Source organism: Phoenix dactylifera, unplaced genomic scaffold (assembly GCF_009389715.1).
Source record: "Phoenix dactylifera cultivar Barhee BC4 unplaced genomic scaffold, palm_55x_up_171113_PBpolish2nd_filt_p 000213F, whole genome shotgun sequence".
NCBI classification, from domain to species: Eukaryota; Viridiplantae; Streptophyta; class Magnoliopsida; order Arecales; family Arecaceae; genus Phoenix; species Phoenix dactylifera.
This window is the reverse complement of record NW_024067724.1, coordinates 483,332-506,912: the sequence shown is the minus strand read 5'-3', so window position 1 is coordinate 506,912 and position 23,581 is coordinate 483,332. Positions and strand designations below refer to the sequence as shown.

Sequence of the window (23,581 nt, the reverse complement as noted above, 5' to 3'; positions counted from 1 at the left end):
CACAACTTGGACTCAACTTCACTCACACGACTAAACCAAATACTCTACGCATGGACTCAAATATGACTTGACACCTAATGTTGGACTCATGACTCAATAATAGGCTCAACTCATTGTGATTTGGTGTTTCATGGATGGGCTCTGTCTCCACGTGTGCCCTGCGATTCAACTGGGCTTAAGAAGGGCTCTTGCTCTTGAGTGGCTTGATTCGCCCAAAGGATGAAGACTCGATCTCCACGCGCGCCCCATGATTCAATTGGGCTCATGAAGGGCTCATGCTCTTGCATCACAGGATTTTGATCATGATATTATAATAAAGCAGCAGAGTCAAGCAATTAAAATCCAGATTCCAATAATTAATGAATTCAACTATAAGAGATGTCTAGAATTTTTTGTTCACAAGAATCTTACATCATTATCCTTCAAACACTAATCCAAATAAAGTAGAATACCGATACTAATTCTAAGCTATGTCAATACGATCATAAGTCTGCATAGAAAATATCATGTTTATAAGTCGAGCATTCCTCAAATATTCATACTCATGTTTGTAAGTCCGCATTAGAAAATATTTATAAGTCTAGTATTCCTCAAATATTCATATTTATGTTCATAAGTTTGATTTGGAAAATGCTATGTTCAACTCAACAGTCTTAAACTATGATCACATTATCCCTGCGACAAGGACCTTATCCATAATACTGCACTTGACACTTGCATATTAGGTCCATAATATCGTACCTATCCCCTACGGAGTAGGTCCATAGTAATTAAGTCTCAGAAAAGTCAAAGTGCCAACTTTTAACCTCTTTGGCTTGGATCCATAATATAGTTAGGCTAAGAGTCCAAATCTGATATGTGTCAGAGCTCTTTTTACATAATAACATATATCGGATTCCTAACAAAATATGCATATTTCATATAAGATCAATGAAGAACATGTGTACAATTTTGTAATAAAAACTTTACCTCCAAACTATAAATTGCATAGAGATATATAGTTTATCTAGTGTCAAAAATTTATATGAATTAATTGAAGAATCTAAAAAAGGTGGTTCATTACTTACCTTGCCGGTGCACAGACAAATCATATATTCTGAAAATTTCTCCTCAAAAATCTTAATCTAAGGACTATAATGGAGTGCCCCTTGCTTGAATTTCTTCTTGTTCAAACAATTGCGCCGCTGCATAGAATAAAGTCTAGCAATTAGAAAAGGGTAGGAACAATTGTAGAGAAATAGGAGGAAGTGTTGAAGAAAGGGAATGTGGTTGGCCAGGTGATGGTATCTGGCTGCCTAATTCAGTTTATAGGTAGTCCAATCGCTCAAGTTGCGAAATGAGAGTCCAGTGAAGTCTAGTGGTGCTCGACGAAGGCCGGGGTGAGGGCTGACACGCTGCAGCCATCAGGATAGTTCAGAATCCCTCTTCTAGGGTTGACCAAAGTTGCAAGGGAGAGACCTCTTGGCGTCCGCCCAATATTATAGAGAGTGAGAGAGAAAGAGAGTAAAGAGAGAAAAAAGAGAGAGAGAGAGAGTGAGAGGAAGATTGAGGAGGACAGGGGTGGGCGGCCTTATGCCTAATCGAAGTGGAGAAAGGTTGATGTTGGCAGTGGCGAGCATCGGCCAGAGGTCTGGCCTTTGGTGGATGTTGCATCACTATTGGTGAGAACAACGATTAGTGGTGGAATGAAAAAAAAAGAAGAAAGATGAATTGAGATTTGGTTGAAGAAATAAGGGATTGGCTTCATCGCGACTCATCTCACTTGCCCGTGATCGAGGCTTTGTCGTGCGGTCATGAGGAGTCATTGAAAGTTGGCCGGAGTTCCAAGAGGGGCCATGATCTAGGAAAAATAGGGGAAGGGAATGGTGATAAATGAAAATTGGGGAGCCTTGGTGTGGTGAATTTGACAATCTCCCGAGGATATCCTAGTCTGTGGTGGCTATCCGTTGATGGAATAGGTTGGAGAAGATGGTGGCGCCCATACTTGGCTTCGACGAGGCCTCGAGGAGGCCAGTTTGGTGAGGAAGAGATGACACCAATGAGGGTTTCTGGGAGAGGAGAAAGGGAAAATAATAAAGGTAGTGATCGCCAGTTCGGTGAGTCATGGGTGTAGGGATCACTAAATAGAGGTGGAAGCTACGTTTTTCCTAGCCTCCAACAGCCTCTAGGGCCCCAACTACTAGGAGTCAGCAAGTGAAGAAACTCCCATTAGGAGCCTCTATTGCATGGGCACGTGCGAAGCACACGCCCTGCCTAGTGGTCGGTTTTGTCCGATCCAAGCTGGTCCAAACTAACCGGGCCTTATATCCAAAACAGGTTGGTCAGATTGGTTGCTAGGTTCTTTCAGAGAGTGCCACCTTGCTGCAAAATATTATGTGAATACTTTTTAGTTTTGTTGCATGTTTGAGAAACTAAAGCCAAGCCATATTGCTTGACGATCTAGGCTAATGATCTTGATTGTCGTGCCATGTATTTTAGTTGTGTTAAAAAGTTGGTGTGGTTTTGCTGAACTGAATGTTCAGACCCAATATTTGATCTATAACATTAATGAACAGAACATACAAGCCCTAAGATATACAGGATGATGCTAGAAACTTGAGATGCTTCCTATTCCGGGTTGGCTTAAATGAGTTTCGACTCCTAAATATAACATGTAATGAGGACTTGGCCATGAGGACTCGGCCTGATGTGATGTAGGCCAAATCAGCTTTATCTTGGCATAGCTCAAAGATGACAAATGTAGTATTGATCCAATAAGATATTTTGATCGAACCTTTTAATACTACTTGACATAGGAAGTAAATTTCCTACACCATATGGCATAAAAAATCTGTAAAATGATCATGAGCCCCACATGTACACAAATAAAGAAAAAAGAAGGAAAAAGGACTCTTGATGTAGACTTAATCAAATCTAACCTAACCAAAACCTATTTAGAAGGCTTGGGGATAGACAATGGGTTGTTGTCTGGTAGATTCACAATGATTCATGACATAATCAGTTGACATAGAAGTAGAAAGAAGAAAATATATTTATTTAGAGAATTGAAGGAAAAAAGTTAGAAATATAAGGGTCAATTCAATATATACCCTACAGATATAGGTTTTGGCATATTTCCCCTTAGAAAATCACTATCTGCATATATACCACTCCAATCATCTTATTTTTGCATCAATGCTGCTCCCATTAAATATTTGGTTGACTTTGTTAATAAATAACTGTTTGAGTATTAGATGACTATATTCCCTTTTACAACAGTACCCCTGAAAATTTTTAACATTCATTGTGTATCATAAAGTGATGTTTTTGCATAGATTTTTCAAGGGTATTGATGCAAAATGGTAAATAGTCATTTCACACACAAAATAGTTGGGGACATTGTCATCCAAAAATCCAGCGAGAAGATTATCTATGCCAAAATATGATGAACTGAGGCCTGAGGGGTATATATGCAATTAGTGACTTTGGAGGGGTGAATATTCAATAATCCATATATTCAGGTATATGTGCAAAATGTCCAAAATATAATGTATATCCCTCCAATCACATTTCACACAGTGATCAGATACAACAAATTAGTTCATCAAACATCTATAAAATTGCATGAAAATCACGTACAAATCCAAATAAACATAGGGATCGTGACGAACATTAGACTTCTCATATATAGAACTTATGAAGATACGTAACCAATTGAGAATCCTAACAATTCAATAAAAACTCTACATTTTATTTCTTAAGTTATATTTCAAGGTGTAGTGTGTGACCAAGGAAAAGTGAAAAATATTGTAGTGCCAGAGACCATACAAAATCAAATTGTTGCATTTGCACAAAAGAATTGGAAAGGAAACAAAAAAGAGCAAATTCTTTGGCTTGTAAATGAGAATCGGAGTCTAAGATAGCTACAACTATGCAGCCTTTAATTGATATCATGGGCTTCTTAGATTTGAGAGATGAGTCTACTTATCCCTAATTTTGTATGTCTATAATCACTCCATCTTTTATAACTATGTTCCTCGTGGTCAGTTCAGCTCTCTCTCTCTCTCTCTCATTTTAAGGGGGAGAAAGAAGAGTAAGTGCTCCAGCCAAAAACTAGTTTACATCATTAAAATGATGGAAGAAATTTTTAATCAGATAGGAATTAATTATCACAATCATCTTTGCTTGCTCCCATATGCACCAAACTTGCCCTACTCTAGTTTAAATAGACACTACAAGAAGTTTGTCGATGAAAGGTGAGGAAAAATTGCTTCATTAGAAAGAGTGACTGGTGCTTGCAAAGCAAATTTATATGAGAATTGGCACCATACAATGTGCACCATAATATGAAGACCAAGGGTTGCAAGATTAGTGAGTGGATTTAGTTACTTTAGCAAGGAAGGGGAAGGGTGTGGAGTCTATTGTATGATAGTAAGAAGATGTGCTGCATTGGCTTTCAACTTGCAAAGAGAGAGGAGATGCATTTTATGATGTTAAATGTAGTTTGTGTTTGTGTAAAGTCTAAGGTGTCTATTTAGAAAGTTATGCAAACATTTTAACTTCTTTCCAGTTTATCAGTGAAGAAGTGAAAATTACTACCAAAAACAATGGAGAAAATTTCTACCTATCTTCTCTACTTTTTGCCTGTGTATATAACTATCTCATCTTAAATTACAGATCATTGTTTTTGTGGAATGAGTTTATCATGTATTTTTGTTTAAAACTTTATATAATGTGTAACTTTAGGGGATTAATGAAACCATAATTAATGGTTATTTATGGATATCTTGAGTAGAATTTGTTTTCTTGTACTCGCCTCAATGATTCCTTTTTTTTAGTTCCTTAGAACTTGAAGTCACCGATTAATCTATTTGAAACAGTTATTGATGAGGTTTAACTTATGATGCAGATAATAAAGAAATCTGTTAAACTGCCTATGCTAGTTCATTATTTAGTGAAGGAATGTGGTTTACTTCCCTGGTTATCCACTGTTCTGTTGTTCTATGGTGAGAGGCTAGGTGGAGATCACAAAGAATCTTCTTTAAGAGCTATGGAGTTGGTTTTAAAGGTAAATTTACTTTTATGTGGTCAATCAATTTAAATGAAACTAAATCTACAAACAATTTTTTAAGGAATTTTGTATTGCTTTTCCTTGTTGCACCTTCATTGTGGCACATTGTTTCAATTGTTCCCAGTTCCTTGCAGTCATTTATTAAATTGACAATTGTAAAGTAGAATTCTAGAAGACTATGTCATGAGTAGTTTCATGTATGTTACTGGTCTTAAATTTTGTGATGGATCATCTTACACTAAGGGTTAAAATCAAGGAATGTTGTACCACCCCGAACTGCCTGGTTTGGGGCGTACTAAGTCATAATGGGGGCGGACTATCATGGTTAACCAGGGCATACTAAGTCGTAATGGGGGCGGACTAGCATGGTTTTGCCCCTCAGTTTGAGAAACCGATGAGGGAGGAAGAGAGGGAGAAGGAAAGAAAGGAAAAGAGAGGGAGGGAGGGAGAGGGAGAGGGAGAGAGAGAGGCCAAGAGGAGAGAGGGGGCTTTTGAGCTCCCATCTCCTCTGGCGCATGAGAAGTTTTCTCTTTTGAGCTCCCATCTCCTCTGGCGCATGAGAAGTTTTCTCTTTTGAGCTCCCATCTCCTCTGGCGCACGAGAAGTTTTCTCCCCCTCCCTCTCCCTCTCTCTCCCTCCCTTCCTCTCCCTCTCCCTTTCTCCTCTTTTCCTCTTTTCTCCCTCTTCCCATCCCTCGTATGGGCCCAGAATGGAACGATACGGTACCGTAACAAACCGTACTGCCAGGTAATTGGTATTGTTCTCGGTATTGGCACAACAAACCTCGGTCAAAAGTATGCGAGTAAAAGATCAACACTATAGGTTGCTAAACCTCAACATGCATTGCTGAGAAAAGACATGGAATATTGTTATTGAAATAATCATACTGTACAAGCTTCATAGATATTGCAATAACAACTCAAATAGATTTTAGTTTTGCCTTTGGAGAGGTCTCAAAGTAGTCTAATCATTAAGTCTGGGCATAGCCATAGCTACAAGCCGAGCTTTGCTTTGTAAACCATCATGTTTTTATTTAGTTGTGCGCACCTAATGACATCCAATTGTTCATTGTCCTTTAGGAAAAGATGCTAATACCATGTTGTGTTTTTGTGCAGTGCTTCCATTTTATCTATCGTAGCTTCTTTCAAGTTAGGATGTTAGAGAACTTCTTGAAAATTCTTAGTAGTAGATATGGAAGAGATTGCAGGAGCAAGACTTGCAAATAGGATAGAATCAAATAGATAAATTTACCAAAGGTATGAGAGGTACAGGTTATTTTTGGTTTTCAAGGAGCAATGGGTAAATCAATATCATGGGCAAGAGTAGATTTAGAATTGAAACCTATACCTCAGCCTTCAACTAGGTTGGTCATTTGATTGAAAATTGTCTTAGGATGTCATATTCTTCTTCCTCTTGGTTTAAACAACTATTGAAGGGGACTCCTTGACTTGAGATATGCTAGATAGCTCATATATATAGGTAAAGGAAGTATAGGATGAGAAACTGCAGCTTTGCTAATGATTTCATGAATATCTTCCATAGTGTGACCTTCTGAGAATAATATGAAATAACTTCATTGATGGTAACAATTAAACAGATATGCCTTATAGGTGTTACCATTTATGAGAGATAGGATCATGACACTTACATCCTTTTTGTGAACATGAATATCCTTGAAAAATACACTTAAAGGATCTAGGGTGTAACTTTTCCTTGTATGAACTAAGATCATGCATGAAACAAACACAATCAAAGACAGAATTACTGGAAAGCTAGGTTTTTGAGGGAAGAACACTTGAATGGGACTATTATTACCCAACAAAGATGAAGGGGCCCTATTAATTAAATAACATGTAGTTAACACTTAACATTGTGTTACTCTAATAAGATTTGGAATGGTTCTTTCAAATAAAAGAGCATGAGATACCTTCAAAAAATGTTGGTTTTTCTTTTAGCAACTCTATTATGTTGAGGTGTGTAAATACAAGATGTTTGCAAAAGAATTCCTTGCTCCTGAGGGTAAGATAAAAACTCATTAAGCATGTATTCTCCTTCATTATTAGTTCTTAAAATTTTATTGTTGATGTTGGACTAATTTAGAATTTCTTTCTGAATGTTTTGGACATAAAGTACACCGTCATCTTTTCTTTTAGGAGATAAAGCCATGTCATTTGCGAGTAATTGTCAATGAACGTAACAAATAAGTAAATCCATCCAAAAATGAAGTATTAGAAATCCAAACATCATTACATACAAGAGTAAAAGGATTTTGATTATGTTTTAGTATATGGTGGAGAGGGTGAGCCTTGGCGTAATGGTAAGGTTGCTTCATTGTGACCGAGAGGTCATGGGTTTGAAGCATAGAACCAGCCTCTGCATATGGGGGTAAGGTTGCCTATATCTTACCCTCCCTAGAACCTGCAATGACGGGAGCCTTGTGTATTGGGCCGCCCTTTTTTTATTAGTACATGAAGGAAACATAGTTTAATGGTGATTAGCATACTCTCAAGACTTGTACAAGATTCCTTATGGACCAAGGTTTGCTGAATTGGTACCGGCAAAGTCTGTGAAATCGTCCCGAATCAGTAATGAACCGGGATGGTTTCACTATTGAAACCGAGATGCCTCACCGGAGGGGAAGGAGAAGAGGAAAAGAGAGAGAGAGAGCGGGGGAGGGAGAGGGAGAGGAAGAGGAAGGAAGAGGGGCCGGTTGGGGCCGGCCGGCGGAGGTTGGGGTGACGTGGAGGCGGGGCTCTGGCTTCGGGCCCTTTTTATTTTTGCCTTTTTTTTTAAGTTGAAGTCGGCTTGCCGACTTCATTTAAATAAAAAAAATTAAGTGAAGTCGGCAATGGGTTTGCCAACTTCAGCTTAAAAAAAGCAAAAATAAAAGGGCCCCCCTCCGGGCCCTTATTTCGAACGAAACAGGAGCTCGAAGGCGGAGCTCCGCCTCTGCGTCACCTTGGCCTCCGCCTCCGCGCGGAGGCTCCCCAGCCTCCGTTGGCCGGCCTCTCTCCTCTCTCTCTCCCTCCCTCCCTCCCCCGCTCTCCCTCTCTCTTTTCCTCTCGTTCTCCCTCTCCCCCAAGATGTGCCGGTATGGGCCTGGCATGGCACGACACGGGCTCGTACCGACTTGTCCCGCCGGATAACTAGTACAGTGTCCGGTATCGGTTCCGCCGTCCTTGAGTACTGGGTATTATATCGGCTAATGATCAGTCTGGTACGTTACTGGTGTGTACCATAATACCTGAGCTATGCCAAAATCAGGGGAGGGAGGGGAGAGGGAGGTGGGAAAAAAGAGAGAGGGGAGAGAAGTGAGTGAAAGAGAGAGAGTGTGGAGAGAGCGGAGAGGGTGAGACTGAGAGATTGATGTGTCTCGGTCATCGTTGGCGACAGCAGCGGTGACGAAACCAGAGCTGAGGTGAGCGAGGCAAGAGAGTAAAGGGCTTCCTCTAATGGAGAGGGAGAGAGGCGAAAGAGAGAATGGAGAGGGCGAGAGAGACTGAGAGAGAGGGATGCATACTAGGTCGTTGTTGTCATTGTTGGTGGTAGTGGCAGTGGCGGTGGCGGTGATCAAACTCCAATCGAGATGAGTGAGGATTTATAAAGCCCGAATCCAAATCAAATTGATGGACCATTCCGTCCCGATACCGACCGATTCAGTTTGGTATGCCCCAAATCGGATGGTTTAGGACCCTTTAGCGTACCTTGTTATGGACCATTACAAATAATATGACGCAAAACAAGAAATGATAGATGTCCTAAACGACAATGCCACCTAAATAAAGACTCTTTGTAGCTCAATAGAGTTGAAAGGTGAACTGCCATTAGGATCAAAAAGATATAGGCCTTCCTCATGTCATCAACTGATCATTGTCTTTGTATGGAGATCTTGAATTTCAAAATATTTAGGATAAAATGAAATAGCACAATTCAAGGACTTAGTGAATTCTTATAGATAACAAGTTTCATAGAAACTTAGGGACATCTAAACTGAGGAATAGGACCTAAACTTGTCCAAAAATAGGAGATAAGGTATCATTAGCAAAGGTAACATGTCACAAAATTAAGAGCACTGGTCATATGCCTATGAATCAATAATAGGGTGAACAATGAGATGCATGGTGAACAATAGATAATTAATTAACAAGGTCTTCAGATGAAAACTTCTTCAAATGAAATTGATTATACTTCTTAGAAAGGGGACCATATCACCTGAGAGAGATAGTATTGATGAATCATAATTGGAAGATACATGCTTAGTAGTAGAAGAAATGCTTGATTTATTCTTGTGTCATTAGTCCAAGCTGGCCCTCCAATCGCATCCCAGTAGCATTTCACACTGACTAGTGCATCACTTGGTACATTCACTGTGCTATCACTATGCCTCCTACATGACCATCACATCCATCTCAACCTCCTCCACGATGTCTGTGACCTGTATCTCAACCAGTAGAGACATGCAGATTTTTCAACCTTGTGCTGTGTAGCGGATGTGATAGATACCTACTGAAGACTAGTGTAGATGCAGTTCTAAGAAGGAAGCTCGCTGTCAGTCACGAACTTAACCTTCAGATGCTCACAATGAGAACCAAGTCTTGATAGAAACTTAGCAACTCCAAACTTCCGCTATCTTTGTTTTTCAATATCATTTGTGAGAGGTTGATACACATTTAACTCAATGTCCTGTCAATTGATTATGGTATTTACTTAATGACAAGGTTTCAAATATTGCTGGAACGGAATGGCACGAATGGTACTGTACCATTCTGGCATGTTTCCAGCAGCCCTACACAGCCCCACACCGTGTTAGTACATAATACTATATTGTTTCGGCAAAAAACTGGTACGAGGCTGGTGCTGAAATTTGAAACCTTGCTTAGTGATTTGTTTCCCTGCTTAGTTTCTCATATTTCTTTTGCTGAGTCACAAAACATTGAATTATTATTAATACTAGGGTCCATATTGTTCCATAGCTCGGCCATAACTTGTCAATTTTCTTTATATCATTCTTTCATTCTATCATTGCTTGATGAGGATTTTCAATGAGATTATCATGTTACCCTTTCGTTTTCAAGAAAGCTTCTAAGGCTTTGGTCCATTGGTAATAGTTCTTTAGTTTCAGATAGCTTGATTGATGTCATTGTAAATAGTTGGAGGTTTATTAGACAAAAATAATGAGGTCAAATAATCTCTCTCTACTTCTATTCTTGTTCATTTGCTTTATTAATTTTCTTTTAACTTGATTTATTTTTATTTAAACTTTGTTTTTATGTTGGCTTTAGGTAATTAATGATGTGGTGTCCTGGAGAACAATCGCTGAGTGGCTGCAAGAGTGTGCTGTTGAGCAGCTGTCAGAATTTTCAACGCACTTATATGGAGTGTTTGTGAATGCTATCAAGTTGCTGAAAGAAAATGTTTCATTAGTAAACTCTATGTTACATGTGTTAGGATCAACACTCAGGTTATCACAAAAAAGGAAGATATTCCAGCCACATTTTACCCTATCGCTCAAGGGCTTATTTCAACTGTACCAAGCCATCTATAGTGAATTCAATAACATGGTGTTTAATCTTACCATTGAACTTGCGATAGATACCATCCTCATGAGCACACCTGTTCCCGTTGTATCTCACATGGTAACTACCTCTACTTCATATACCCTGACTCTGAACTATATGCTTTCATAGATTAGATGCTCTCAATCAGCTTTTTTTTGTATGGCTTGTTTCAAAACAATTTAAATAATTTGTTAATGGACTAGTGAAATTTGGTATGCTTAGTTATGCGGACTAAGAAATTCCAATGACTTTACCATTCTGCTAGAGTTTTTGAACTTACTAGGCCCTTAATACGAATTGAATTATATGAACTGAATGCTGGGCCTTAGGTAGCAAAAATCTTCCATTTATGGTGGCACACCCACTCTAGAATCTCCTTGGAAATTCATCCACGTACCTGCTTTCTTTGTTTTTTTGTTGTAATTTTTATTTTTTAAAGATACCTGCTTCCCCATATTTGCTTTCAGTAATTAAGTGCTGGGTAATAAAGGTGCAGGTACAATTTAAGGGTTCACGAAGGCATGTAGCCTAGATTTGAAAGTTGGAGTAATACAAACTCAAGAAATTAAGATACACTGAAGGAAGATCTAGTCAAAATAAAGCTTAATGATACATTGAAGTGATACTAAAGAAATTAAGATACACTGAAGTAGGATTTAGTCAAGATAAAGCTTAATGATGTTTGGTAAGACAGTAGTATCATAATCATAATCATCAAGCGTTTCCAATCTCGATCCTTATTTGCCGGGTATTCCTATTTAGGGCCATGTCTGATGATAGCTGGCAAGGACTGAATCCTTTTTATCAAAACCCTCAAGGTTCTACAATTAGGCCTGCAATGAATCATTAGATGATAATCTGCTCTTACCATTTAGCTAGTCAACTAAAATGACCTCTTAAACCTTTTGTATTATCAACTTCAAATTCCTGTTGGATGAACAGGACTGACTGGGTCATCATCACTGCCAAGAAAGTACGACCCTTTCCTTTGTATCTTCATACTATTGTCGGTAGAAGAATTTTCAGATGGTTCTTTCTTGATTTAGACATTATTCTCTTATGGTTTCTTCTTTGGATTTTGTATTGCTGAAAGTTAAAAGTATTCTTGTTGGGGGAGTTGAAAGTGAGGCAACTCATTTGATTACACTTGGGGACAACTATAAGTCTTCAGACCCTTAAAAAACCGTTAAGTTGCCCTTGGCTGGATCACAAGGTGACTGATTCTGCTTGCATAATAGCCAACTTGAGTTGGTAAGGGATTGATGATTTGATGTGAGGATGTCAGGCAGCTTGGCTTGATGAGCTTGATCTTGGGTCTCAAGATTAGCGATCAAAATTTCTCGGTGGATATCTAGGCTCAATCCAACACATTCCCTCCAAATCTTCTGGAGTCATAAAATTCACGGTGTTGCATATAGTCAAATCTTTGAACTTGTTGGTGTACTTATAGCCATTCAAGGTGCCCTGCCTCATAATAGAAGGAAATATTGTTTGCTTAAGCTATCTAATAGCTCTAGTCTTTAATCTTGTTTAATAACAGAATCCTTTGAGCTAATAAAACTTGGATTGCTGTTTACTCCTAGTAAAACTAAAAATTGACCAATCTTTTTAAATGAATAGGGACTTGTGATCAAATGAAATAGGAAAGAAAATAACAAGAAACTGTGATTGAATTTTCTAGGATGCAAGCAGTAATCAGATGCCTGAGCATTGGTGCCAAATCCTTTGATGTCCATTATTTGGTTTCCTTATTAGACTTGGGCCTTCCTGGGTGCTAGTTTCTTCAAGACTAGGATATATCACGGGGATGAGATGAGTATCATTGTGAGTGTGGTAAAGATGTGCTTGGATACTACTAGTGGTCAAACTAGGGTGCATGTTTTTGTTTAAAAACATACTTAGAATTGATAGAAGATAAAATAATCTCAATGAGAAATTTTGAATTGGATTTTTTTTAAAAAATGTTAGTTTTTGATACTACTGAATGATGAAAAATGAATTTGTGAAGCTAACCCTAGAGAGATAAGTCCTGTATTTGTGGTTATGCCATTGCAAATTCTTAATAAATTATTTCTTCAGAGTAGATGATTGATGGCCTACAAAGATGCTAACATGTTTATTAGTCTGAAACACCTCAAGAAGGCTGACTCTTGGGCATCTCAGCTGGAAGGGTCGAGGAAAATAGGTTGATTTCTCAACATGGCAAGAAAAAACTCGTCTTTTTCTGTGCAAGAGTGTGAATCTAGGTTCAGTTTAGTTGCAGTTAACTTTTAAAGGAATGCTAGATTCTACAAAAGATGAACCAAGTTATTGTGTTTGCACCACTTTTATGGGTAGGCATCATTACAGAGAGGTGGTCAGGAAGGCTGCTTTTTTGAGGTTGAATTAAGGGTTTAAATCCCAATATCATTCTCCGCATACAGTCTAGTCCTAGTCCATACTGTACCTGGATGCAACCATCCTGGCTTTCGGAAACAGTTTGGCATCTCAGTATGTGTGCTAGAGTTACTCATGTAGGTTAACATGCTGACATGTGTTGAGGTAATGACATGTAACACTAGCTTCTCGTATTTAATGCCGTATTTAATCCTCTTTGCTTTTGATAAGAGTGTGAGTGTCTCTAGCTACCGGCTGAGAACACAATCCTATTTGGTTATGAGGGGGGTAAAGAGAACTAGCAGCTTCATCCCGTTAACATTTTATCCATGCTCAAGGACTTCGGATTTAAGATATTAACTGTTCTTATCTTTTGATAAAAAAGCATACTTATCCTTCATTACATAATCAGCTTTTAAAGTATCAATCAGATTATACTTAGCTGTTATAATAAAAAAATAGAAATAGTAAAAATATATTCTGTATTTTAATCAAATTATTATTCATCAAATAAATTTCAGTTAGCATGTAAATTTGAATCTAAAAAATATTATTTTACTTACAAAAAATATCGGATAATGACTATTTATCTTATTATGTGACATGTTTTGTAGCAAAGTAAAATTTCAATTATTAAAATATTTGCAAAGAATTTACATTCATTGCATAAAAAATAACTCTAGAAAAGTTATTTGTTATGTTTAATAATAGTTACTATTTCCATTATTATCAATAAATGAGGAAAGTTCTTTTTTGAAAAATTTAAAACTAATAATAATTTTTTGTTGAGAAAGTTTCTCGTTTAAAATTTTTGGTTTTATTTAAATATTAGGTTCTACTATTTTATGAATAGTTTGTATTGTATGCGATGGTGGCAAGGCCTTTTGGATAAAAACAGAAGAGAAGGACAACTCATTCAAGGTTTTTGCAGTTAAATAAATATAAATGTACTTTTTTGACAAATAAAAGTATTATAGTAAGTTTTTGTGTTAAGTTAGAACACAATGAGAATGATTGGATAAGCTTATGATGAAACCTATTAACAAGATGGAACACCACTCAACTGATGGCCCAATTTGTTTGACGAGGAAATACAATGGTGTTAATATTTGGGGAGCGAGTGCCATGTGTCGATATCACAGCACTTGTATACAAAACCTACACGTACAAGTAATTGTAGCACTCTTCTGTTGGTATAGTGCTGTATGCTTTTTTATTGTTTTTATTTTTTTAAAACTTTATTTTAAATATTTAACTGTTTTAAGGTCTTTAAACATGGATTTCAATTCAATTTTGAGTTCGTTCTCCTCTCTTTTCCTCTCTCTTTCTCTTTCTCGCTTTAAGCCTGAGCCTCACCTGTGAATGAAGACAATAGAAAAGAGAGAAGCAGGAGGGAATGTTTCTCTCTTTGTTTTTTCAAAACAAAGGGACCTAGCTTGTACTGACTGAATTGGTGTAGTTATCAGCCTATCCCAACCGGCTTCGGTGGAGGTGGGACATCCCAGTTCTCACTGAACCCAGTGGCTGCACCCAGCCCTCAGACCTCTTGTGGAATTGTATGGGACTGGTGGGATGGGTTGAATATCTCGTGATGAACAATTCATCAGGGGTCTTTAGAGAAGAGAATGTGCAGGGAAATGATATCTCACAAACTGGCTACCCTGTAGGCAGGGCATAGAAAAGACAATGGGATAAAATTGATTCCTTGGACCTGACCTTGGTCTTATTATGATGCATTTTTGATACTTTGAGATGTATCTAACCTACATTATTCTTCATAGCCAAAAATATATGTATGTAAATATCCTAGATTTTTTTTCTCAATTCGGTGTTTTCATGTTATTTGTTATTACTGGATTTGGGTGGTGCTATTTCATAGTGCTTCCTGCTTATCATGATATTATATTCTGAATTGCTATTGGAATATTATTTAGGCCCCGTTGGGAGAGCTGTTGGCAGTAGAGCTTTTGAAAGTAGAGCTGTTGGAAGTAGAGCTTTTATAAAAGTTGTTTGCTGTTTGGTAACTACATTTCTAAAGTGCTGCGATACTTTAACATGTATTTGGTAAACAAATTGAGAAAGTACTTTTGTATGACAAAATTACTATAAAGGACATTGCATAGTATTATACAACAGAGCATAATAAAATATAACATATATTAATACATAAATATATGATATAGTATAATATTATTGTAATGTAATATAATATTATTATAATATAGTAATATAACATTGTATACTATAGCATAATAATTTAATATAATATTAAATTATTTAACATAACATATCAATGTATTATGATATAACGTAATATAATATTATATTTATAGTATAATACAATAATAAAGGTACAAAATATTATAATTATTAGCGTACATTAATTTTTCATAATATAACATAATATTAAATTATTTAACATAACATATTAATATATTATGATATAATGTAATATAATATTATATTTATAGTATAATACAATAATAGGAAACAAGAATACCTTTTCTTGCACGGAAGGGAGTCTAATCCATAGCTAGGATTTTGTGTTAGGGCTCCAGCAGATTTTTAGGTTTATAAAGGGACAAAGTATGTAATTATTATATTTTATTATGGAAATTTTGGTCAAAAAAACAGCTTTCCGACAAAGCTCAAAATAGCTTTTTCGGAAAGCTCCAAAATGGAGCTTCTCTCAAAAAGCTATTTTTAGCTTTCTGGAAAACTTAAAACAGCTTTCCGAAATTTTTATCAAACATCCTTTTTCATCCAAAAGTGCTTTTGGAGGGCCAGAAAGTGCTTTTGGGCCCTCCAAAAGCTCCCCCAAATGGGGCCTTAGTATTTTATATTCTGTCATTATTCTTTCATGTAACACAATTTATATACAACCATGCATACACATACTACAATTTTGAGTTTGCTGTCAATGTGGCCATCACAGGATAGGGCAAGATTATCAAAACTTCTCATGTGGGCAATTTCATCTGTTTTGAGATCATTCTCTGATCAGAGTTATCTGACCAAGGAACCGGACCCTGATATGCTAATTTCATATGAGGATCATGGAGAAGAATCTCGAATTTCAAAGCTATTACGATGGGCAACAGCTTCACTAATCCTAGGAAGCATTTCAAACAAAGCTTCTGCAATGAAGACACATGTTTCTTTGGGATCAAGCTGCAAAACTCTGCAGTGTCTACTGGAAGATGTAATCAAAGAAGGTGAAAATGAACAAAATAATTCTCATGCTAATGAGGCATTAGCTATTGTAATACTGTACCTCCAACAGCTTCTCGGAAGAAACTCTAGTGGTCTTTCCTCCGTCATACTAGCATTATGTTTGCTACTTTTCCCGAATGCGTCTAACATAGCAGGTACATGCTTTGCTTGTTCCTCATGGTTTCTATATTTTCTTTTTTCTTACTCTCCTAATATGATTAACCTAGAAAAAAGAATTACTGGAAATTGGTTTAATCATACACCATGGGCATAATGGGACAATGGATCTGAAGCTCTATTTTAGCATTAGGAGGCACCATGAAAGTGGAAGACCTTGCCTACGAACTGAAGCCTTGACCCATCCCTTTCTCTAATGATGCAAGGATTTAGATCTCCCTAGGCCATGTGAACCTGCCTTGGTGAACCAGCTAAATTCGTCTATGTCCATGTGCTTTAGCTCTACATGAGTGCTTATCTAAGCTATCACAATAATCTTCACTAGAAACATCACTACCGTCATCATTATCATCTTATTCTTGTGTTGGCATATTTGTCAACTTCTTAATCATTTGATTCTATGTGATTACTTTTTCCCTTTTCTTCCCATTACTTTTCTTAGGATCTTCTTCACTTAAGCAAGAACCAAACAATATGGTACAACATCTACAACTATGTCCACCTAATGTTGCTTCAAATGAGACATCTTGCCACTCATCTCCTTTTCGTAGTGTATATACCTGAACATGGATCGTTGCCTACCATCCTACAATGCTACCATGCATTATCTACTATTGAAGCAAGTGCTCTTTCGTATGGTGCTATGAGACTGTAATAAAAAAACATAAATTTCCAGTCCTGCACTATACAAAATAATCTGTCAAAACATGCAATGGCTACACAAGTTTTAAACTAAAAGTTAGCAAACAAATGTTTTTATTAGTTTGATGCGTTCATCTTGTTAGGTCATCTGTTAACATTGACATGCATCTATCATTTCGTAAGATGCCCTTTTTATGCTTTGAAAAACCAAATTTATATAGTTAAAATGTCAATTAATGTGTTGCTCCAATTTAGGTGTTCCATTATTTAGATAGATACCCTTAATATATATTCCAATTCTATTATTTTGCAATAAATGTTAATGTTTATAATCTTGAAAGACTTTTAAATGGAGTGAAGTTATTTTGTATTTATGTGGGCCCAAGGGTTGTCTTTGATATGCCAATCGTATGACATGCTTTAGTTATATCAGCAAGGTCGGCTGAGTTGTCTGGTTTGGGGCGTCTCGAGTTGTACTGGCGGCGGATTGGGATGGCTCCGACAAAGAAACCGGAACGCCGTTGCTGGAGGAGAAAGAGAAGGAAAGAGAAGAAAAGAGAGAGCGAGCGGGGGAGGGAGGGAGAGGGAGGGAAGCCGGCGGAGGATGCGATCGGATCCCTGTTTCGAACGAAATAGGGGTCTGGCCGCGGCCTCCGCCACCTGGACCAGCGCCGACCCCCGCTGGCCTCCGCCGGCCATCCGTCGGCCTTCTTCCCTCTCCTTTTCCCTCCACCTGCTTGCTCTCTCTTTTTCTCTCTCCCACGGTCTCCTATGTCGGTATAAGTCTAGCATGGTACGACACGGGCTCATACCGACTCGTGCCGCCGAGCAACTGGTACGATGCCTGTTACCGGCCTAGCAAACCCTGTATATCAGTAATAAGTTTTAGGTTTTCTCAGTCTGAAATTAACAATATTGAATCTTGAAATTTGGCCAGATTTTTTTAGTTAGTATGTGGAACAGAATACATATATCACATTCTCATCATAGAAAATATAGAGCAAAGTACTATTTCCTACATTGCAATGCAACAATTGGGTATCTTCTTTTTTTTCCTAACAAGGAAGCTGGAAGATAAATTACACATTTTGGAATGAACTTTGCTTAGATACTGCAGATTTGACATAAAGTATGCATCATGCAGAAGATTTGTAATTTATATTAAGGCTAATAATTTGATCGAAAAACAAAAATTGTTTGTTTAGAAAAGCTCTTACTAGGTTGGGTACAATTTTGTCTTGTTTTCAAGCTTTAATCTGCCCTCAGTTGCTATTTATAGAGGCCCATACCTATTTAAGATGAATATCACGGGATCTCTAAATAATCATAAAATTGCCCTTATGTCATTTTTAAAAGATGTGATGAGTTTGACAGGACTCTGTATGTTGCTGCAGACAAGGAATATTTGGATGTGAATCGTGGTCAAATAGCATTGCTTTGCTCGAAGATACGTTGCCCTGTTGAAGCTAATCCTTCTTGGAGATGGTATATAAGCTCGCTACTTGTACTGCTTTATTTTCCTACAAGCAAGTTGATGTTCTAAGAATGTTTAATCATGACTAACTAGACAGCCTGCCAATCCAAATCCTATAACTGTCCTATTTTCCATGTTTGCTTTGCTTTAGGTACAGAGTCACATGCAACTCCTGCTTTGAAAAGCAAGCCTTAATGCTCACAATTGAACCATGACCAAAATAATTGCAGGTTGATTGGCAACTATTGAGGGCAACAAGGGGGGTGTTCTTTAGCATTACACAAGTGATAGAGTTACTGTAACTAGAGCTCGTATCAAGCTCTATGCATCTTAAATTACCTGTTGTGCCATTGCTTGGTGTAATGGTAAAAGGCTTGGGCTAACAGAATGGCATGGTTTGAGTGTTGGGGATCCACTTTGTACAAAATAAATATCAAAGCTTAGGTTTGTCCTCGGTTCACCCCTCTTAGGATTTAGGATTGTTGAGAGTAAGATTTGCTGAACCATTATAGGACTGCATACCGGTATCATATTGTACTGAATCATACCAGTACATCAAAAATATATTTTTTATTTTAAAAGGTTTTAAGCTTGCTTTATTTAGTTTTGGGTAAAAATAGGTTTTTATAAATTCGTTTTTGATGTTTAAATATGATATACTTTAACTTTTTATGCTACATTCTTAAAGAATGGTGTGATAATATACATAGTAAATTAACTTTGTATAATATCGAAACTGTGAAATACTCATATTAGGAATTGGAAATGCAACATACATGCATTTTCAGTTCCAAGTCGAGTGTTGATGTCCCTCGTACACATATAGGTCACGTTTTTTATCGGGTCCTGGGACTTGACTCTAGACTTGGTGTTGTGTCCACCTAGGATCTTGATAGTCATGTTGGTGCTGCTACTCTGTTGGGTTTAGTGGTAGAAATCCAAAAAAGGACCAACATCTGATCCTTGGTTTGGCTAAGGTTGGGGAGGATGATACTCGAACATGAAAGACTTAGAGAGCATATATCCATATGTGTCATAACCCGGCACTGGAGGATGTGATCCAATACAGGATGAAGACTTTGAGCACATGAAGATACTGATATGTCCAAGATTTCCACTTGAAGCACCACCTCATCAGTCTGATCGATACCATGTCCACCATCTCTAGGTCCCCTCTTCTTGTATGCTATGATGTCCTCCCTATGCGTAGGCCTAGGCCTGTGGTCCCTATCCTACATCATCCTCTCTAGGCCTAGGCATAGGCTTGTGGTCCCTATCCTATGCCACATACTCAAATTGGGACTCACCAGTGAATGGAGTAAGCAAAGGGAATCGTGTGCCACCTTCTCCCTATCCATTGCCTCCATTTTGATCATTGAACTCATCATCCTTCGAGGCATTGCTATCATTGCTTGTATCACGAGATGACCTTGGCAATCTATCATTGGACCTGGAGTCACTATGAACTCGCTCCTTATCCGCTCTATCCAATGGATTTGCTTTCTTTCCTTTTTTTGCTTGGTTTGAGTGGGTTTCCTGGCCTCTTACCTTTGCTTGATCGACCTTGCTGACTCTTCTAGTTAGTTTGAATAGGCAGATTGCCATAACTGATTTTGTCTCTTTGATTGGTTCTGTCTCATTGGCTAGTCTTGCTGCTTTGGCTAGCCCTACTGTTGTGGTGACCTCTTTTGAACATCTCTTCTTTAATCTCTGACCGGAAGTCTCTGACTCTGTATCAGATTGTTAACCTGATTGTCTTCTCCTTGAACTTTGTAGTGGACGTTGCTGCTAGACATCGGTTGGTCGTGGCATGTGTCAATTCTCCTAGTTCTTTACATTCACCCTGCTTTGCTCGGCTATGAGACTGCATTGCCTAGGGGGTGATCTTGGCTTATTGAGCTCTGGCTAGTTTTGATGGCTTTCGAGCCAACTTGTCATAAGATCCTCCTTGTCATATACAAAGTCATTGTAGAGAGGGTCCCGATACTTTAGATTGACTTCCTACCAAAGGCATTTCAATCAACCGTAGGTTGTGGTGCTACAAACCAAGGATATAGTCTCTTCCGAGTCATTTGGTTTCTCTGTTTGCTATGGATTAATGCAAAGGTCGATGGGTTGTGCTTGCACCAACTGTCTACGATTTGCTACACATTATGAAATCATGCCAAAATACAAAATTTTAACATGACCTCTTATATTTTTCAATTTTTGCTGATTGATGGAATATAACAGAAAAGATAAAGGAAGAGGGAAATACCTAGATTGGACCTCCTGCCCTTCTACTTTCTCCTCCTCTCTTCCTCTCTTTCTTCTTTCGTCTCTCTTACCTTGAAATAGAGGGAGAGAAGTGTGTCATGCCCTTTCTTCCCCACCCCGCAACAATTATTAAGGCACCAAATCAATATGGGGCCCTTACTAGTCTGAATTGCTCAGAACCAAGCAGTTTGGCCTGGTAGTGATCGGTTCAAACCTGTTCAGGCCAAAATACCATACAAAGACAATGAATCGTCTCTGTTCATGGTTGGTATGATAAAATAACAACCAAACTGATTGGTTCAATACAACATTGTACACCATCGCTAGGACCATGATTGGTTTATGGCCTTTTCTTGTCAATGAAATCAGCCTATAACCTTACATTACCATCTTTGCAGTCAGTGTGACCCGCCAATCAGCATCTTGTCATATAGTTGACAATTGGGCTAGTGGTAATCATTTCTTGATAGTATATAAATTGATTGCTCAAGATATATTTCTATGACAATAGTTGACTACTACAGATTGAATAATTAAGCATAAATAAATTCCTAAGTAGAATTAAGCTAATACAGAGAAGAATGATATAATTTATTGTATTCAGTATAAAAGTTAAATAAAATGCATATTGTTAAACTGACATAATATCAGAAATTTTTGTCATTTGACTATAAGATAATTTTATGATATTTACAGCTTTGTGTCCATCGATGATGATTAAGTAGTGTCAAAGAGTCTTATTTTAATATATGAAATTTTAGTCTGCTACTTCACATAATGATTTATAACATTATTGTTGGATATAACTTTTTTTATTGCATCCATGAAATTCTAAATTTAAATATAAACTATTTTCAGTCTTAGACTACAGACAAATAATACCTCATTTCTATCAGTATATTTATTTGCTCTTTTTTAGATAATATGATTTTGAAAAAAATGATTTTTACAAGAATAACTTACGTAAAATTATTTTTAATATATTTTATACTCTTTGGCCGATATACTAACATCTATAACAGATGTAGGGACTGTTTGCATGTCCGAACTGTTTGTCTGTGGATTATTTGTTCAAATGGAAGTTCCAGCTTGAATAGGGTAGGGAAAGTGGGAGTTTAAAGTTCCAGCTTGAATAACCTTGTAAATTCTTGACTTCGATTCTCATCTCTGGACAACGAATTCAAGCATCCAAATGACCTTCTAATTAGTAAATATCCCAATATGTCAACGGCTTAAAAGATTGAGATAACGAAAGATTCTTGTTCTTATCATGTTGACAAAGCTAAACCAATTCTTGGTAAACCCTTGTTATGATCCAACATGCATGGTCCTCTCATGATCAAACTGCTTGGTTTGATAACTGGAAAAGTGATTTAGACTCCTGCAGTTAGTGGATGTTGACCGAAGTTTCTTATGTCCCTCAAGGTTGTCTCTATAGCTTATTAACATGCGACTGCACTCTTCCATTCACAGGTCATTTTATCAACCATGGAAGGACCTCTCGTCTGAGCAATCTGAGATGGAGCAGATGGAAGAAGAGCAGGCCTGTCAGAGCCTTCTGATTTTGTTTTCAAATGCTCTTGGAGGGAGGCCATTTTGTTTACCAGTTCTCTCGCCTAAAGATGTTGAACAGTCTGGCTTGTTTGAGTGGGAGAAGGAAACATTTCTTGGAAGCAGAACTTAGCAGCAGGTTGAAAGCAAACACACACAAGGTTTTATGATCTTCGATGTTTGTAGCATTATGATTTTTGGTCATATTCTTTGTATCATTTAATTGTATTGATGCTGTATTTTTTATGTAAATATTATGAACCACAGCTAGCTGGTCCTTCAGCCTGTGACAATTCAGTCTGATTGCACCAAAGAAAAGAAACATTACTTCTGGTCTTCTGGGTGTCTACATGCAGCCAGTGTTTAAATGAGACCTCACTTGAGCTGGAATGAGCAGTTTGCTAATTGTGCGAGCTGTAGATAAAGTAGATACCTGTTCAAAGCAAACATTTTTGCATCTAGAGGATGCAGTTGGTCTGATACTGAGCTGGGAGCATCTCATTAGTGTGACAACTGGTTTGTTTTAGAGCTGATTCAAATTGTTTGACTTGCAAGTTTTTGACAGTGAAGGGATGCCACAATAACGGATGGGAATAAAGATAGTCTGTTGAGTAGCACTGAATGATGATGAAGTTACGGGAACGCATGTGTAAAGCTAGCATGAAATGCACCATATCAAGGAAACATCCATTTCAAAAAAAAAAAAAAATATCTGTAGGCATAAAGCTTGCGGGCTTTATTTTTCCTTTTTTACGTTTTTTTGTTTTGTTTGTGTGCGCGTGTGTGTAAAGCTGGCATATGCGTGCACGCTTGTGCAGGACAAAGCCAAGTTGTATGCATAAATATCAGAAATGGGTGAAAGAACAGCTTCTGGCATCGGCATTAGCTAAGTGCGATAAGAAGAGGTGAAAGTGAGCTGGTCAAAACTGTAGGCCGAGGAGAGTTAATAGTTGATGCCAAGTTTGCATTTTGCATGTATGTATGTGTATGTGTATATGTATATATTCATATGCAAGGTTTGCTGTACCGGTCGGTACCGAGCGTACCGTACCCGTACCGATGGGTACCGGTATCGGTACACCAATGTCGGTACGGTCGGTACCGAGCGTACGGTACCGTACCGACATTCGGTACGCCTATACTAATGCGGCACCGGTACGGGGTTCGGTACCGGTACGGCGAACTTTGTTCATACGCATAAAGCAAACTATAAATTTAGATGACTATTCCCATACTCTGCTTAAGATCATTGGTTTTAGATAGCTAGAACATGTTTACAGATCA

At 37.7% G+C, this 23,581-nt stretch overlaps 1 protein-coding gene across 2 annotated transcripts in view; it reads left to right on the top strand.

Annotated features, from left to right (window-relative positions):
- Positions 1–22,774, top strand: part of LOC103720976 — a 46,666-nt gene extending 23,892 nt beyond the window's left edge. For both annotated transcript variants that reach the window (XM_039117395.1, XM_008810966.4), the window contains 5 exons: positions 4,889–5,047; positions 10,333–10,686; positions 15,920–16,352; positions 18,411–18,501; positions 22,220–22,774. In XM_039117395.1, coding sequence (XP_038973323.1) covers positions 4,889–5,047; positions 10,333–10,686; positions 15,920–16,352; positions 18,411–18,501; positions 22,220–22,430 — 1,248 coding nt within the window. In that variant the 3' untranslated portion in view covers positions 22,431–22,774. The remainder of the gene's footprint in view (positions 1–4,888; positions 5,048–10,332; positions 10,687–15,919; positions 16,353–18,410; positions 18,502–22,219) is intronic.
- Positions 22,775–23,581: the final 807 nt, after the last annotated feature.